The following is a 17,609-nucleotide window of genomic DNA, read 5'->3' as shown; positions in this document are numbered from 1 at the left end:
GCTAAAGGGGAAAACTGGAAACCACTTAATGTCATACGATAAGGAAATGGTTAAATAAATGTTAGTACATTCCTGCTTTGGAATCCCTTAGCTCTAGATATTAATATCAATGAAAATCTATGTAAAAATTTCTTAAAAAGAAGATTGCAAAACAATATGTACAACATGCTCCCAAATAAGTAAAAATATATATAAAAAATTCTCCAAAGGAAAGATCACAAAGAATTCACACAAACTATTTAATATTATAAGTAGTTTGAGACCTTTTTCCCTGAGGAAGTGAGTTGTAGGTTTTACTTTTTACAGGGAACATATACCGCTATTTTTTTTAAAAGAGCTTTATTGAAGTATGTTGACATAAAGTATACATAGTTAAAGTGTCCATTTTTATTGAAGTATAGTTGATTTAGAATGTGTTAGTTTCAGGTGTACAGCAAAGTGATTCAATTTTGTATATATATGTAATCTTTTTCAGATTCTTTTCCATTACTGGTTATTACAATATATTGAATACAGTTCCCTGTGCTATACAGTAAGTCCTTGTTTATCTATTTTATATTTAGTAGTGTGTTTCTGTTAATCCCAAACTCCTAATTTATCCCTCCTCCTCCTTTCCCCTTTGGGAACCAAGAGTTTGTCTTCTATGTCTGTGCATCTGTTTTTGTTTTGTAAATAATTTCATTTGATCATTTTTTAGAGTCAACATATAAATGATATATCATATGATAATTTGTCTTTCTCTGTCTGACTTACTTCACTTAGTATGATAACCTCTAGGTCCATCTATGTTGCTACAAATGGCATTATTTCATTTTTTATGGCTGAGTAATATTCCATTGTGTGTGTGTGTGTACACTACATCTTCTTTATCCACTCATCTGCTGATGGACATTTAGGTTGCTTCCATGTTAAAGTGTCCAATTTTTAACACTGTAGGTATCTGTGAAACCATCACCAGAAACAAGATAATATCCATCACCCCCCCCCCAAATATTCCTTATGTCCCTTGGCAATCCCTCCTTCCTGCCTCTTTCAAAACCAAGCCCTGTGCCCTAGCAACCACTGATCTACTTTCTGTCACTATAGTTTGCATCTTCTAGAATGTTATAGAAATGAAATCATACAAAATGTACTTTTTATTTTTCTGGCTTCTTTCACTCAGCATAATTGAGATTCATCCATGTTGTTGCATGTATCAAGTCTGTTCTTTTTTTATTATCTACCACAATTGGTTTATCCACTCACCTGTTGATAGACATTTGGATTATTGCCAGTTCTTGGCAATTACAAATAAGGAGGCCTGTACAAGTCTTTGCAAGAACATACCCTTCTCCTCCTCTTGGATAAATAGCTAGCAGTGGAATGGCATGAGATAGATGTACGTTTATCATTTAAAGAACTTGCCCAAATATTTTCGGAGTGGTAGTACCATTTTACATTCCCACCAGAGATGGGAGTATGGGGTTGAGGCACTAAATGACTCTACCCATCATGAGAGGAGGTAATGACAGCAGCCATCAGATCACCATTGTAGGTTCAATCAGAGATTGCACAGCTAAAATGCGACTAGTCCTTTTTAGTCACAGAGTCCTCTGAGAATTTGAATAAGGTTATGGTCTATGTGGACTGCAGGACCACACACACACACACACACACACAGACACACACACACACACACACACACACACACACACACACACACACGGCAGGTAGGAATTATTCACGCTGGAAATGGCGAAGGCCCGAACAGAAGCTGTGACACTTGGGATGAAAGGGGAGGGCTGGAGTTTAAAAAAAAAAGGAAAGTTACAATTGTTAGGACTTGGTAAGAGGAGCAGGAAAGATAATGTCCAGGTTTTAGTGACTAGGTCACGGTAGTGACCACAGAGGGGAGGAATAGGTCTGCCGGGAGGAAGAGGTCATTTCTGGCTCGCTGCATGTGGGGTGCCTACGGGACAGGATAAAGATGTTAGGAAAGTGGTTGTAAAAGTATTGTACCTCGTTTGATGCCACAACGTACAGGTTTAGGTGAGCAGGCACAGCTGTAATCACCAGGTGTAGTCAATAAACTCGCAACTTTCAGAGGAACCGCCTCTACGCCTCAAGAGAACACACCTGGGCCCACAAGTCCCCTCCCAGAAAGTGCGCAATCGCCTCAATCTTTCTAACAAAACTCCGCCGACCCAAGTCTGCGCATGTTTTCGGCGCATGCGCACCAAGGCTCCCCGCGGCCGCTCCCTGCCCCTGGCGCCCCGACTCCTCGCCTCTCAGCGGCCCCGCCCAGGCGGCTGCCCGTGACCTGCCTGGGTGCAGGGAACGGAAAGCCGGGAGGGGTGAGGCGAGTTCAGTTCGCCATGGGGCTGTTTGGAAAAACCCCAGAGAAGCCGCCCAAAGAGCTGGTAAGGGCTATGGCGGCGGCACCGGAGTGGGTGGGTTTGCGTGGGGTGTGATAGAGTTGGTAAACGACTGGACGGTCTCCCCCCAGCGGCTGGCCAGGTGCCGCTCGGCCCCCATTTCCGGGGCCTCCCACTCGACTGAGGGGCCGGAGGAAGTCTCTTAGGAAACGGCTGTAGCGAAAGAGAACCCTGGTATTCCACTCCACAAGGGAGCCGAGGGCCGGGTTAAGACTTCCTCGGCCTCGGCTCCGGGCGCGGAGGCAGCAGCGTCGGCCTCGCCTATGGAACCCTTTCCCCGGCGCGCGTTGGTACGTCCCGCCCGGAACCTTTCCCTGGCGCAGCCCCGCCCCCTCACTCCCCCCCGCGGACAACTGGCGTACCCCGGTTCCGAGCGTGGTACCCCGAGGACCCCGTCCCCGCCGCGGGACGGTGCCGCCCGTTCCCCACCCACTGCGCCGTATTGAGAGGGAGGCTCTGGATCTCTTTCCCCTGCCCTCCAACGTTCTGTTGACACCAGACGCACAATTATAGCAGGGTCCCCACTCGGAAGAGTGGTACAGGAGATAACAACTCTGCGTCTGGCTTAGACTTCTGAATCTGCCTGTCAACTGCGATCACGTCGGGATACTGTGGAGCGGTTGAGTGCCCTGTGGAGTCCGTGTGCCTAAGTTTGTAATCTGGTTCCGCACACATCAGCTTTGTGATGTAGGCAAAGTTAATTTCTCTGAGCCTTTGTCTTGGGTGTCAAGTAGGAATGATAATAGTATCACTTAAGAGTCATTGAAGATGAAAGGACGTTAAGTTTTAGCTAGTAGTGCTAGTTAGGGTAAATTTGTGTTTTTGTTTTGGGCCGCCCCAGGCTGCTCATGGGATCTCAGTTCCCGACCAGGGATCAAACCCTGGCCTTGGCAGTGAAAGCCCGGAATCCTAACCGCTAGGCTATCAGGGAACTCCCAGGGTAAATTATATATACTACAACCTTGCTGTCATTGGCAGGCAGATTCTTAACCACTGTGCCACCACAGAAGTCCAACCTTGCTTTCAAAATGCAGACCAACCATATCGGCATCACCTGGCACCTTGTTAGAAATCTTGAGCCCTACCCGAGACCTACTGAATCATAATTTGAATTCTGACAAGATCTCCAGTGATACGTATGCACATTAAAGTTTGAGAAGAATTACAGCACCCAGTACAGACTTACACATAATGGGAAACAAACCTAAAATCTTTCATTTAATAAATAGTCTCACCTGTTCAGCTCTAGCAGACCTGTTTTAAAAACCAATGTCGTGGGCTTCCCTGGTGGCGCAGTGGTTGAGAGTCCGCCTGCCGATGCAGGGGACATGGGTTCGTGCCCCGGTCCGGGAAGATCCCACATGCTGCGGAGCGGCTGGGCCCGTGAGCCATGGCCGCTGAGCCTGCGCGTCCGGAGCCTGTGCTCCGCAACGGGAGAGGCCACAACAGTGAGAGGCCCACGTACCGCAAAAGAAAAAAAAAAAAAAAATGTTGTGCATCATGAGGTTGTTGGCACGTAAAATATGTGTGGATGTTGATCGTATTTGTTAATGATGGGTAGTAGAACAGTAGGCACTCAATAATTATTAGTTCCCTCAGGCAACTTACGCAGTTTTACTCCCTGATAAAATTAAAATTGTGGAGCTTAAATGAGGTAAGAGTATGTGACATTACTTTTCAAACTGTATAGCATTATATAGATGCACATTTTGTGGCATGTATATATTCTGAGGTGCTTGTTATTGTAGAAGTGTATTTTTGACGTTAGGAAGGATTATTACCTTCAGTGTTTGGTCTTAGGTTTCCCATTCATAAAATGAGAAGATTATGGGAAAACAGTCTCATTACTTTTTAATCTGTTCTCTAGTATATGTATTACTTGAATAGCACTGAGACTGCTTTTAAATGATAAATGTAATTGCTAAGAGCTCGAAGATTTTATACTCTTCCAATAGGGTAGCCTACCTGTGAAAGTAAGTTAAAACGTGAAAATCACAGGGTTGATGCACGAGATTGTTTTTTTAAATGTGCCTGCCAGAGGGATATTATAAAGATGAAATAAACAGCCACAGAACGTATCGTCTAGCAAGTAAGATATGCATTTCAAGAACAAGTCTGGATTGGGTATCACATATATAGTTACAGGAGTTCAGAGGTTGGAGTGATCACTCCCAGACTTGTGTGATTAGAAATGATTTGGTGGACTTCCCTGGTGGCGCAGTGGTTAAGAATCTGCCTGCCAATGCAGGGGACACAGGTTTGAGCCCTGGTCCTGGAGATCCCACATGCTGTGGAGCAGCTAAGCCTGTGCACCACAACTACTGAGCCTGTGCTTTAGAACTGCGAGCCACAACTACAGAGCCCACGTGCCACAACTACTGAGGCCCTTGCGCCTAGAGCCTATGTTCTGCAACAAGAGAAGCCACCACGATGAGAAGCCCGTGCACTGCAGTGAAGAGTAGCCCCTGCTTGATGCAACTAGAGAAAACCCGTGCGCAGCAACGAAGACCCAATGCAACCAAAATTAATTAATTAATTAATTTTTAAACATGTTAGAGTGAAGCTGTACATTTAAAAAAAATGATTTAGCCCTCCACTGTCATATTTTCCACATGCCTCCTGCCTGTGAATTGTTTCTTGACTCTCTCCTTTTTTTAAAAAAATATTTATTTATTTATTTGGTTGTGCCGGGTCCTGGCTGCAGCACGAGGGATCTTTGTTGTGGCATGCATGTGGGATCTAGTTCCCTGACCAAGGATCGAACCCAGGCCCCCTGCATTGGGAGCGTGGAGTCTTAGCCACTGGACCACCTGGGAAATCCAGGTTATTGACCCTTTAGTAGGAATTTTAGTGTTAGATTATTTACTTTAACTGGTACTGGAGATACCCTGCCCAAGATTTTCTTCAAGTTCCTCTTCCTGACAGTACTCCAAGCTATCCTTTGAGTTCTAATTACACCTTGTTCTAATTTGTCAGAAGAGTGTCTCTGTTTGCTTTACATTCAGCTTCTACCAAGCTCTTTATACCTTGTGATTTATGAGGAGATGGTTTTGTCACCTGCCACAATTATTTAGCATTGAATTTGTAATTCCAGAAAGTGCCAATAAAGCAGGAATTAGAAATACTTTTTTCTCCGTAGAGCTGTGGAAGCACAGGTAAAGTATCAAGAACCAATATATGAATAAGAAGACAAATAATGTCTGACATTTTAGTTTTAGTTTGGCATTTTTTTGAGAGGGAGAAGGAGAAAAATTAAAAATTCAACTTCATAAAAGAAGCTGAATAATGGAAACTTAAAAAACAAACCAAAATCCAAGATAATGTTGGCAGAGAGAGGAGTTAGAGGAAAAAGAGAACCGACTAAATGCTGTAGAGTCAGCTGGGCAACTCTTGAATTAGGATGAATTTATAGTATGCCTTCCACTGAGGACTGGAAGATGAGGTCCCAGCACAGAATAAGCAGGGGCCAGGTGCAGCCATGCCACACCATCATCATTGTCATTTAGGCCATGGTGACAAGTCAGGTCAGGTCATGTCACATATACATATTTATGTTATGGGTGATGACCCCAGAACTTTGGTAAAGAATGCAGCACAGAGTAGGTGCTAAATAAATATTGAGTGATGAATGAGTATCAGAATAAGATTAAGTAAGGTTTCAAGTCAAGTAGTTTTAAGATGAGCAGTGTTTCAAGGGATATTCCAGGGAAACATTAGCTGTATAAGGGGCTTTACAGACTAAAGTCTTTGCCCCCAGCTATCTCAGATACTTTGATGGAGACATCTTAGTGGTGAAACTTGTTCTATCTTAAAGTGTCCAACTAAAGACTGGATTGGGCCTGCTGAGGATGAGCCTCGTAATCCATTTAGAAACTGAGACTGTCTTAGGATGGGAATCAAGAGGACATGAGATTATGCTTGAAAGAGATTCTTCTCTTGGACCCGAGGTTCTGCTGGAAAATTGTGCTGTCCTTACTTAGGGACTTTGCTAATTTAGCCTTTGGGTAGAACATGTAGTCACCTTTTATGGCATCAGAATTCTGAAATCATGTAAGTAACTTATATCCATAGACTGAGTCATGACACATGGTTGTGGGCTGCTCTCCGAAGGGGGAAGAAAATGAGAAAGGGAGATGGAGGAAAAGAGAAGGCTTCATTCACTTAGTTCATACAACAAACGTTTATTGAGATATTTTAGTGTATATTGGGTTGACATCAGGTTTGCAAAAATAAGACACTGGAGGACAACTTCAAAGAATACCAAGTTTTGGGGGAGGCTGACATGTGAACAAATGCTTATATTTTAGGGTAAATAAGAGCAATAATATAAGTATGTACAAGATCTATGATGTCACAGTGTGTGGGGGGAGTAACTTACTGTTCAGAGTAGGGAAGAGGACCTGGTCAGGGAGGTTATCTGGGTCTTGTCACAAGAGGCATTAGCCAGGTGGATGGGTTGGTATAGGACTGGGAAAGAAGAGGCATTCCAAGCAAAATAAACTGCAGATGCAAGGTATAGCAGTGTGGAATGGAGGTTGGAGGAACCAGACAAAAGTTTAGAATGGTTGAAGGATGCAATAAGGTTATATGTGAGTGGGATGCAGGAGGAGTGATGGCAGTGGTGAGGTGTTAAATTGGAGAGGCAGGTAGAGGGCAGATTAATGAGGGCCTATGTGTCATGCCTGCGAAGGACGGGGAGCATTCAGAATAGTGGTCTGGAGCAAGAATTGGAGGGAGGAGGCTTCGGTATGGAGCAATTAAGTGGCCCAGATGAGAGATGATGCCGGTCTTAACTGAGAGCAAAAGTGGGGTTGGAAAGGATAGGAGGAGTTTTAGAAATATTTAGGATATATATTTAGGATAAATATTTAGGATATAAATATATAAATATTTAGAAATATTAGGATATATATATAGATATATATCCTAATATATATATATCCTAAATATATATAATATATATATATCCTAAATATATATAGGATATATATGTATATATATAGGATATATATATATATACATTTATATATTCTGGATACCAAGTTTTAGAAGTATTTAGTCAGAATTTGCTTATCTGCTGGATGTGGGATGAAAGTGCAAAGATGATTCTTAGGTTTCTGTTTAACCTCACCGCCATCAAATCCATCATCCCACTCAGTGTTGGTATCATGATCTGAAATTGAGAGAGTTCAGGAAGAGAGCAGATTTTTGACAGGATGGTGATGGAGAGGAAGGAACCACAGAGCGTGGTTTTAGACAGAATTCAGGGGATCAGGGAAGACATTAGAAAAAGTGTTATCCAGGAAGAATACTTTCTTTTTTACTTCGTGTCCTCAGCAAAATCGTAAGCTTCTTAAGAGCAAGGATCGCGTTTTTCTTATCATCTACTTTTCAGCATAGTGTTGAACTCCCTTGATAAGAGTAAGGTGTCTATCAAATATTTGTTTCATGAAGTAGAAATGGTGAGAGAAAATGCTTACACATTTGAAGATACCCTAATTGACCATCTTCTCTATATCCATCTGACAGTGATCAGAGTAGGCAATTTTTGACCTAAGTTCACTTATATTTGTTGCTTTTGGCTAATTTCTAGTTTTATGTATGTTTTAAATCTTGAAGGATACCCAAAGTCCTAGTTTACAGACATCACCTTCAGGGAGAGGAGCTAGGTAGCTGAGGGTCAAAAGTGGGAGGGGAATTTACTTTTAACTATATATCTGTTTTAGTCTATTTGGGCTGTTATAACAAAATGCCACAGACTGGGTAGCTTATACACAGTAGAAATTTATTTCTCACAGTACTGGAGGCTGAGAAGTCCAAGATCATGGAACCCGCAGATTCAGTGTCTGATGACGACCTGATTCCTAGTTCGTAGATGACCATTTTTTCACTGTGCCCTCACGTGGGCAGAAAGGGGGATCAAGCTTTCTGGAGTCTCTATTATAAGGCACTAAACTCATTTCATGAGGGCTCTGCCCTCATGACCTAATCACTTCCCAAAGGCCCCACCTCCAGATACCATCACATTGAGGACTATTTCAGCATCAGAATTGGGAGGATACAAACATTCTGTCTATAGCAGTGTGATTTGTATATCCCACCCTGATACGTGGAATCAACCGTTTCTCCAAGGAGTACAAGTTTCTTTTAGTGGGAATGGTGTTTAGAAACCAAAATTTAGGTGCTCGTCGTGCTTATTACTACTGGAGTGTTCTTGCTTCTAGGCCTTTTAATTAGAAGAAAGAAATATATTCTTTAAAAAATCATGAAGGTAATTAGAGACTAGGTTTTTTGAGCCAATCCTCCTGCTGAAAATAACTAGAAGAGCTAGATTAAAAGTATAACTATTTGAAATTACTGAAAACTACCAAGGTAGTGAAGAATTTGCAAAATCAAGATCTGAGAGAAGTGGGAAGCTCAATTACATGAGCCCAGTCATTTGGGACCAGTTTTTCTCCCTAAAGAGATCCTCTAATTCCTCATGCAGTGTTGAGAAACTGAGAATTTGAGGAGAGATTTTGACATCCTGTGGTTAGGGGGTTCAAAAATTGGAGTTCAGGGCACACCAAGGATGAGGGACTCATTTAAGTCCCCAAGGCTTTTGGTTAGAACTCTGAAAGGATACACCTTAGTGGTAACAGTGAGCTGGAAATAAACCGCCTTTACAAAGACTGATGTCCAGTGTCAGATCATCCCTATCCCTGATTGGATTTATTAAGCTTAATTAATAACCAGTTGTCAGTGTTCTTAGGCTAGATGTTTGCCTGAAGCAAATTAGGTCTTCTCTGGAAGAAGATAACATCATGCAGAGACACGTTCATCATGTGGGTTTTCACATACAAAGTTCAGAATTCAAAAAAAAAAAGACATTGATGCTTAGGAAATATTTATGTATCCTGGATACAGGTCTTTATATATTCTGGATACCAAGGCTTTATAAATGCTTTTGTTCCCGTTTATGTGGTTACAAATAGCTTCTCCAATTTTCTGAACTTTTCCCTTCCTTTAAATGGTATCTTATGATGAGTAAAAATTCTTAATTTCAGCATAGATAAGAATATCAGTCTGTTCCTTTATGCTTATTGATTTTTGTGTCTTTTAAAAGAACTCCTTTCCTAAAAAAAAAGGAAGAAATCCTTTCCTAATCTGAAATCATAAAGGTATTCTCCTATACTGTCTTCTTAAAGTAACATAGTTTTGCATTCTGTATTTAAGTCTTCAATCCACTTAATTAATTTCAATGAACGATGAGAACAGGGATTCAATCATTTTGTTTTCCATTTGGCTTACCATTTGTTTCCACACTGTTTATAGAAAACACACTTTTATTTGTTTTTGTTTCCTGTGCCTTGTTGGCTTGACATGTAGTAGACTCTATGAATGAATTTGAATAAAGTATATATCTTGATAGTGTGAAATTCTCTGTAGAGTTCTTATGGTTTTCACATCATACTGTCTGATTTACAGTTTGAATTTTCTTTATACTGTACTCCTTATGTTCTGCTTAACTTATGAATTATAAATGCTTTTTGTTTATTACTAAAACCCTATTGGTACTAAATAAAGGTTTGTTAATTTTCCATTTTATCAGTTTTCATTTTGTTTATTGTAGTGATCTTTCCAGTTGCGAGACTTGTTTGAGACAGTTTCTTGAGCTTTTTGTACTGGACTGTATTTTACCATAACAGAACATTAGATTCACCTGAAGAAATTATAAGTACTACCTATCATTTGGGCTCTATTACTAGCCCAATTAAATTGGTATTGTTTAAATGTCCCAGGTAACTTCTGTGTGGAGTGAGGTTGAGAACTACTGATCTGGGTCATGGCTGGATAATTTGGGTTATTCCCGTTTCTCTTAGCAATTTTTTCTTTCACAAAATCCCTTTTGATTTTGTAAGTTAAAGAAAAAATTTTGACCAGTTTTATGAACCTTTTTCTCTTTGACATTTAAAAACATAGACTTTTGGTGTTTCTGATGACTGAAATTTTATGCCTCTTCTTCACAACACATATTTTATGCAGTTAAATTCAACAGATAACTATTGAGCATTTGCTTTGTGCCAGGGGCACAAGGGGTTAGTGAATAAGAAAAGGTCTTTGACCTGCTGGAGCCATACAGTCTATAATGTGTATACACATTAATATCAGTATATTAGTTATATATAATTATGTTAGTTTAATATAATTAATGTAATGTTTACAAAAGAGAGGAGGTATAGGGTTCTGCCTAATTATACTGCAAGTGGGTTTAACTTATCCCAGGGGTCACAGAAGGCCTCCCAAAGTAACACTTAAGCTGAGACATGAAGACCAAGTTCAGAAACTATGTTCTTTATTTTTCTGACTATTGCTAACATTTGGGGAAAGCAAGATTTTCTGGTGGTTGTGTGAAATTGTTCTATCGGCTAGTTGCCACCTTTTATGTAGTGATTAAATTGCTCCAGTTCATGCCTCAGGGTTCTAATCATAGATATAATTCACCAAGTATAAACAGAAAGTAGAATTTAGCATTTTGGACGTTAATAAAATGGAGATTGAGCTTAATCAGCATTATTGGGAAGATTTGAATTTAGGGCATTTAAAAACTAGTTTCCTTCAATTGTGAGAAAAAATATCTATTTGTTATATCATCAGTTGAGCATATTTGTGTGGGTCTAATTATTCTGGTCTGTTGATCTATGTGTCTGTTCTTTGGCCAACTACTCTCTCTTGAATACTGTAGCTTTATATTAAGTCTTAAAGTTGGGTAATGGAGAATCCTCCAGCATTGTTTTTCTTCACAGTTGTCTTGGCTACTCCAGGGCATTTTTGTCTTTCCATATAAACTTTAAAATCAGTTTGTTGATATCTACAGAATAGATTCTGGTGATTTTGATTGGGATTGCATTGAATCTACAAATGAAGTTGGGAAGAACTGATATATTAGTGTTTAGTCTTACAATCCATGAACATGGAATATCTCTCCATTTATTTATATGTCTGTGATTTCTTTCATTAACGTTTTGTAGTTTTCTACATGTACATTCTATACGTATTGTTAGATTTTTACCCAAGTGTTTTATTGTTTTGTTTGGTGCTATGGTAAATGTTTTTTAAATTTCGGATTCCTGTTGTTTATTACTGGTATATTGGAAAGCAGTTAACTTTTGTATATTACTCTTCTGTCCTATGACCTTGCTATATTTGCTTGTTAATTCTTGGAGTTCTTGGAGATTTTTTAATATCCATTCCAAAGAATCAACAACAAATATTTATAAATATAAATATAAATATAAATATAAATATAAACAAATATATATATACACACACACACACACACACATCAGTTTAATTGTTTTGTCCCAAATTTGTGTACCTTTTCTTTTCTTATTGTACTAGCTAGGACTTCATTACACTGTTGAATAGGAGTAGAGAGAGATGATATCCTTGCCTTGTTCCTTATCTTAGGGGGAAAGCTTCTAATTTCTTGCCATTAATTATGATGTTAGCTATAGTTTGGGGTGAGGGTGGGGTTGCAGGGTTTTTTTTAAATTACATTGAGGAATCTTCCTTTTATTCAGGTTTGTGGAAAGTTTTTGTTGTGAGTATAGGAGAATGGTTTTCCTGTGTCAATTCATATGATTTTTCTTATTTAGCCTATTGATGTGTGGTGGATTATGGTGACTGATTTTTGAATGTTGAACCAGCCTTGCATACCTGGAATAAATCACACTTGATTGTGGTTTATAATTCTTTTAATGTAATTTTACATTCAATTTGCTAACGTTTTGTTGAGAATTTTTGCATTCGTGAGAGATACTGGTCTGTAGTTTTCCTTTCTTGTAATGTCTTTATCTGGTTTTGATATTAGGATAATGCTGGCCTCATAGAATGAGTTAAGAAATATTCACTCTTATATTTTCTTGAAGATTTTGTAGAGAATTGTTATCATTACTTCCTTAAATCTTTGGTAGAATTCACCAGTGAAACCATCTGGGCCTGATACTTTCTTTGTTGGGAAGTTATTAACTACCGATTCAATTGCTTTAATAATAATAGGCCTATTCAGATAATCTACATCTCCTTGTGTGAGTTTTAGTAGGCTTTCAAGTAATCGGTCCCTTTCATCTAATTTACCAACTTTGTGAGCATAGAATTGTTCATAATATTCCTTTATTGTCTTTTTATTCTCCATGGAATCAATAGTGATGACCCCTTTTGCATTTCTGATATTGGTAAACTTGTCTTCTCTCTTTTTTTCTCTGTTCGCCTGGCTAAAGGTTTATCTATTTTATTGATCTGTTTAAAGAGCCAGATTTTGGTTTCATTGATTTTCTATTATTGTACTTTCCTCTTTTCAATTTCATTGATTCTGTAATTTTTATTGTTTCTTTTCTTCTGCTTGCTTGATGCTTAAATTGCTCTTCTTTCTTTAGTTTCCTAAGGTGGAATCTTAGATTATTGATGTTTAGCTCTCTCCTAATATATGCATTTAATGCTATAAATTAACTTCCCAATGCTTTTGCTGCACCCTACACATTTTCATAAGTTGTATTTATTTCCACTTTAATTTAATTCAAAATAATTTTAGATTTATCTTGAGACTTTTTCTTTGACCCATGTGTTACTTAGATGTGTGTTGTTTAATCTCCAAAATTTGGGGATTTTCCAGCTATCTTTCTGTTACTGATTTCTAGCTTCATTCCATTGTGGTGTCAGAACACACCTTGTATGATTTCTATTTTTTAAAAATTTGTTAGAGTGTGTGTGTTATGGCCCAGAAAGTGGACTGTCTTGAGGAGTGTTTCCATGTGAGCTTGAGAAGTCTATGTGTTCTGTTGTTGGACAGAGTATTCTATAAATGTTAATTAGATCAAGTTGACTGATAGTTCCGTTCAGGTCAGCTATATCCTTACTGATTTCCTATCTGTTCCATTTGTTGATTATCTCAAGGGAGGTTTTGAATTTTCCAGCTATAACATGGATTTGTCCATTTCCCCTTTCAGGTCTATCAGTTTTTGCCTCATATATTTTGATGCTCTGTTTTTAGGTGTGTGCACACTAAGGATTGTTTTGTTTTCTTATTGAATCCTTACTTAGTGCCTCTGTTGCTCTGATAAGTTTTTTTGTTCTGAAGTCTGCTTTGTCTTAATGCAGCTACCCTCCTGTTCTTCCTTCCTTTCTTTCTCCCACACTCCCTCTCTTTCTTTTTTCTTTCTTTACTTCTTTATTTTCATTGATGTGAAATTTACATAACATAAAATGAACCATTTTACCCTGAACAATTCAGTGCCATTTGGTACATTCATAACATGCAACCACCACCTCTATCTAGTTCCAAAACATTTTCATCACTCTAAAATAAAACCCCATACTCTCTAAGCAGTTACTGCCCATTCTAATCTCCCTCCAGCATCGGGTGACTACGAGTCTGTTTTCTATTCTAATTTCTTATAAGTGGAATCATACAATATATGGGCCTTTTATGTCTGGCTTCTTTCATTTACTACAGTGTTTTCAAGGTTCATCCATGATGTAGCTAGTACTTACTTCCTTTTTATGGCCGAATGATATTTCATTGCATGCATATCTCACAACTCATGCATTCATCCAGTGATAGACATTTGAGTTGTTTCAACCTTTTGACTGTTGTGAATAGTGCTGTTATGAACATTTTCATATGAATATTTTTTGAGTACCTATTTTCAATTCTTTCGGGTATATACCTAGGAATAGAATTTATTTACCTTTTTGAGGAACTCCATAACCGTTTTTCACAGTGGCTTCACCACTTTACCTTCCCACCAGCAATGTACAAGTGTTCATATTTCTCTCCTTGCTAACACTTATATTTTTGATTAGAGCCAATTCTGTTATTATAGTCAATATGCTCTATGTGAAGTGGTATCTTGTGGTTTTTATTTACATTCCCTTAATGACAAATGAGGTTGAATATCTTTTCATGTGCTTTTTGGCCATTTGTATATCTCCTTCAGAGAAATGTCTGTTTATGCCCTTTGCCTGTTTTTTTTTTTTTACAACTTTATTGGAGTATAATTGCTTCACAATGGTGTATTAGTTTCTGCTTTATAACAAAGTGAATCAGTTATACATATACATCTGTTCCCATATCCCCTCCCTCTTGCGTCTCCCTCCCTCCCACCCTCCCTATCCCACCCCTCCAGGTGGTCACAAAGCACCGAGCTGATCTCCCTGTGCTATGCAGCTGCTTCCCACTAGCTATCTATTTTACATTTGGTAGTGTATATATGTCCATGCCTCTCTCTTGCTTTGTCACAGCTTACCCTTCCCCCTCCCCATATCCTCAAGTCTATTCTCAAGTAGGTCTGTGTCTTTATTCCTGTTTTATGCCTAGGTTCTTCACGACATTTTTTTTTCTTAAATTCCATATATATGTGTTAGCATACGGTATTTGTCTTTCTCTTTCTGACTTACTTCACTCTGTATGACAGACTCTAGGTCTATCCACCTCATTAAAAATAGCTCAATTTCGTTTCTTTTTATGGCTGAGTAATATTCCATTGTATATATGTGCCACATCTTCTTTATCCATTCATCGGATGATGGACATTTAGGTTGTTTCCATCTCCAGGCTATTGTAAATAGAGCTGCAATGAACATTTTGGTACATGACTCTTTTTGAATTATGGTTTTCTCAGGGTATATGCCCAGTAGTGGGATTGCTGGGTCATATGGTAGTTCTATTTGTAGTTTTTTAAGGAACCTCCATACTGTTCTCCATAGTGGCTGTACCAATTCACATTCCCACCAGCAGTGCAAGAGTGTTCCCTTTTCTCCACACCCTCTCCAGCATTTATTGTTTCTAGATTTTTTGATGATGGCCATTCTGACTGGTGTGAGATGATACCTCATTGTAGTTTTGATTTGCATTTCTCTAATGATTAATGATGTTGAGCATTCTTTCATGTGTTTGTTGGCAGTCTGTATATCTTCTTTGGAGAAATGTCTACTTAGGTCTTCTGCCCATTTTTGGATTGGGTTGTTTGTTTTTTGCTATTGAGCTGCTTATAAATTTTGAAGATTAATCCTCTGTCAGTTGCTGCATTTGCAAATATTTTCTCCCATTCTGAGGGTTGTCTTTTGGTCTTGTTTATGGTTTCCTTTGCTGTGCAAAAGCTTTGAAATTTCATTAGGTCCCATTTGTTTATCTTTGTTTTTATTTCCATTTCTCTAGGAGGTGGGTCCAAAAGGATCTTGCTGTGATTTATGTCATAGAGTGTTCTACCTATGTTTTCCTCTAAGAGTTTGATAGTTTCTGGCCTTACATTTAGGTCTTTAATCCATTTTGAGCTTATTTATGTGTATGGTGTTAGGGAGTGATCTAATCTCATACTTTTACATGTACCTGTCCAGTTTTCCCAGCACCACTTATTGAAGAGGCTGTCCTTTCTCCACTGTACATTCCTGCCTCCTTTATCAAAGATAAGGTGACCATATGTGCGTGGACTTATCTCTGGGCTTTCTATCCTGTTCCATTGATCTATCTTTCTGTTTTTGTGCCAGTACCATACTGTCTTGATTACTGTAGCTTTGTAGTATAGTCTGAAGTCAGGGAGCCTGATTCCTCCAGCTCCGTTTTTCGTTCTCAAGATTGCTTTGGCTATTCGGGGTCTTTTGTGTTTCCATACAAATTGTGAAATTTTTTGTTCTAGTTCTGTGAAAAATGCGAGTGGTAGTTTGATAGGGATTGCATTGAATCTGTAGATTGCTTTGGGTAGTAGAGTCATTTTCACAATATTGATTCTTCCAATCCAGGAACATGGTATATCTCTCCATCTATTTGTATCATCTTTAATTTCTTTCATCAGTGTCTTATAATTTTCTGCATACAGGTCTTTTGTCTCCTTAGGTAGGTTTATTCCTAGATATTTTATTCTTTTTGTTGCAATGGTAAATGGGAGTGTTTTCTTGATTTCACTTTCAGATTTTTCATCATTAGTGTACAGGAATGCCAGAGATTTCTCTGCATTAATTTTGTATCCTGCTACTTTACCAAATTCATTGATTAGCTCTAGTAGTTTTCTGGTAGCATCTTTAGGATTCTCTATGTATAGTATCATGTCATCTGCAAACAGTGACAGCTTTACTTCTTCTTTTCCGATTTGGATTCCTTTTATTTCCTTTTCTTCTCTGATTGCTGTGGCTAAAACTTCCAAAACTATGTTGAATAAGAGTGGTGAGAGTGGGCAGCCTTGTCTTGTTCCCGATCTTAGTGGAAATGGTTTCAGTTTTTCACCATTAAGGACGATGTTGGCTGTGGGTTTGTCATATATGGCCTTTATTATGTTGAGGAAAGGTCCCTCTATGCCTACTTTCTGCAGAGTTTTTATCATAAATGGGTGTTGAATTTTGTCAAAAGCTTTCTCTACATCTGTTGAGATGATCATATGGTTTTTCTCCTTCAATTTGTTAATATGGTGTATCACGTTGATTGATTTGCATATATTGAAGAATCCTTGCATTCCTGGAATAAACCCCACTTGATCATGGTGTATGATCCTTTTAATGTGCTGTTGGATTCTGTTTGCTAGTATTTTGTTGAGGATTTTTGCATCTGTGGTCACCAGTGATATTGGCCTGTAGTTTTCTTTCTTTGTGACATCCTTGTCTGGTTTTGGTATCAAGGTGATGGTGGCCTCATAGAATGAGTTTGGGAGTGTTCCTCCCTCTGCTATATTTTGGAAGAGTTTGAGAAGGATAGGTGTTAGCTCTTCTCTAAATGTTTGATAGAATTTGCCTGTGAAGCCCTCTGGTCCTGGGCTTTTGTTTTTTGGAAGATTTTTAATCATAGTTTCAATTTCAGTGCTTGTGATTGGTCTGTTCATATTTTCTATTTCTTCCTGATTCAGTCTTGGCAGGTTGTGCATTTCTAAGAATTTGTCCATTTCTTCCAGGTTGTCCATTTTATTGGCATAGAGTTTCTTGTAGTAATCTCTCATGATCTTTTGTATTTCTGCAGTGTCAGTTGTTACTTCTCCATTTTCATTTCTAATTCTATTGATTTGAGTCTTCTCCCTTTTTTTCTTGATGAGTCTGGCTAATGGTTTATGAATTTTGTTTATCTTCTCAAAGAACCAGCTTTTAGTTTTAATGATCTTTGCTATCGTTTCTTTCATTTCTTTTTCATTTATTTCTGATCTGATCTTTATGATTTCTTTCCTTCTGCCAACT

At 38.6% G+C, this 17,609-nt stretch overlaps 1 protein-coding gene across 1 annotated transcript in view; it reads left to right on the top strand.

Annotated features, from left to right (window-relative positions):
* The first annotated feature begins 2,292 nt into the window (after window positions 1-2,292).
* CHMP3 (charged multivesicular body protein 3) overlaps window positions 2,293-17,609 on the top strand; it is a 62,040-nt gene continuing 46,723 nt past the window's right edge. Inside the window, exon 1 of the mRNA XM_079720751.1 lies at window positions 2,293-2,399. Within this exon, the coding sequence (XP_079576877.1) occupies window positions 2,355-2,399 (45 nt within the window). The 5' untranslated portion in view covers window positions 2,293-2,354. The remainder of the gene's footprint in view (window positions 2,400-17,609) is intronic.

Source organism: Hyperoodon ampullatus (genome assembly GCF_949752795.1).
Source record: "Hyperoodon ampullatus genome assembly, chromosome: 15".
In the NCBI taxonomy this organism is placed as follows: domain Eukaryota; kingdom Metazoa; phylum Chordata; class Mammalia; order Artiodactyla; family Ziphiidae; genus Hyperoodon; species Hyperoodon ampullatus.
The sequence above is the reverse complement of the archived record's forward strand: the minus strand, read 5'-3'. Positions and strand labels throughout refer to the sequence as shown.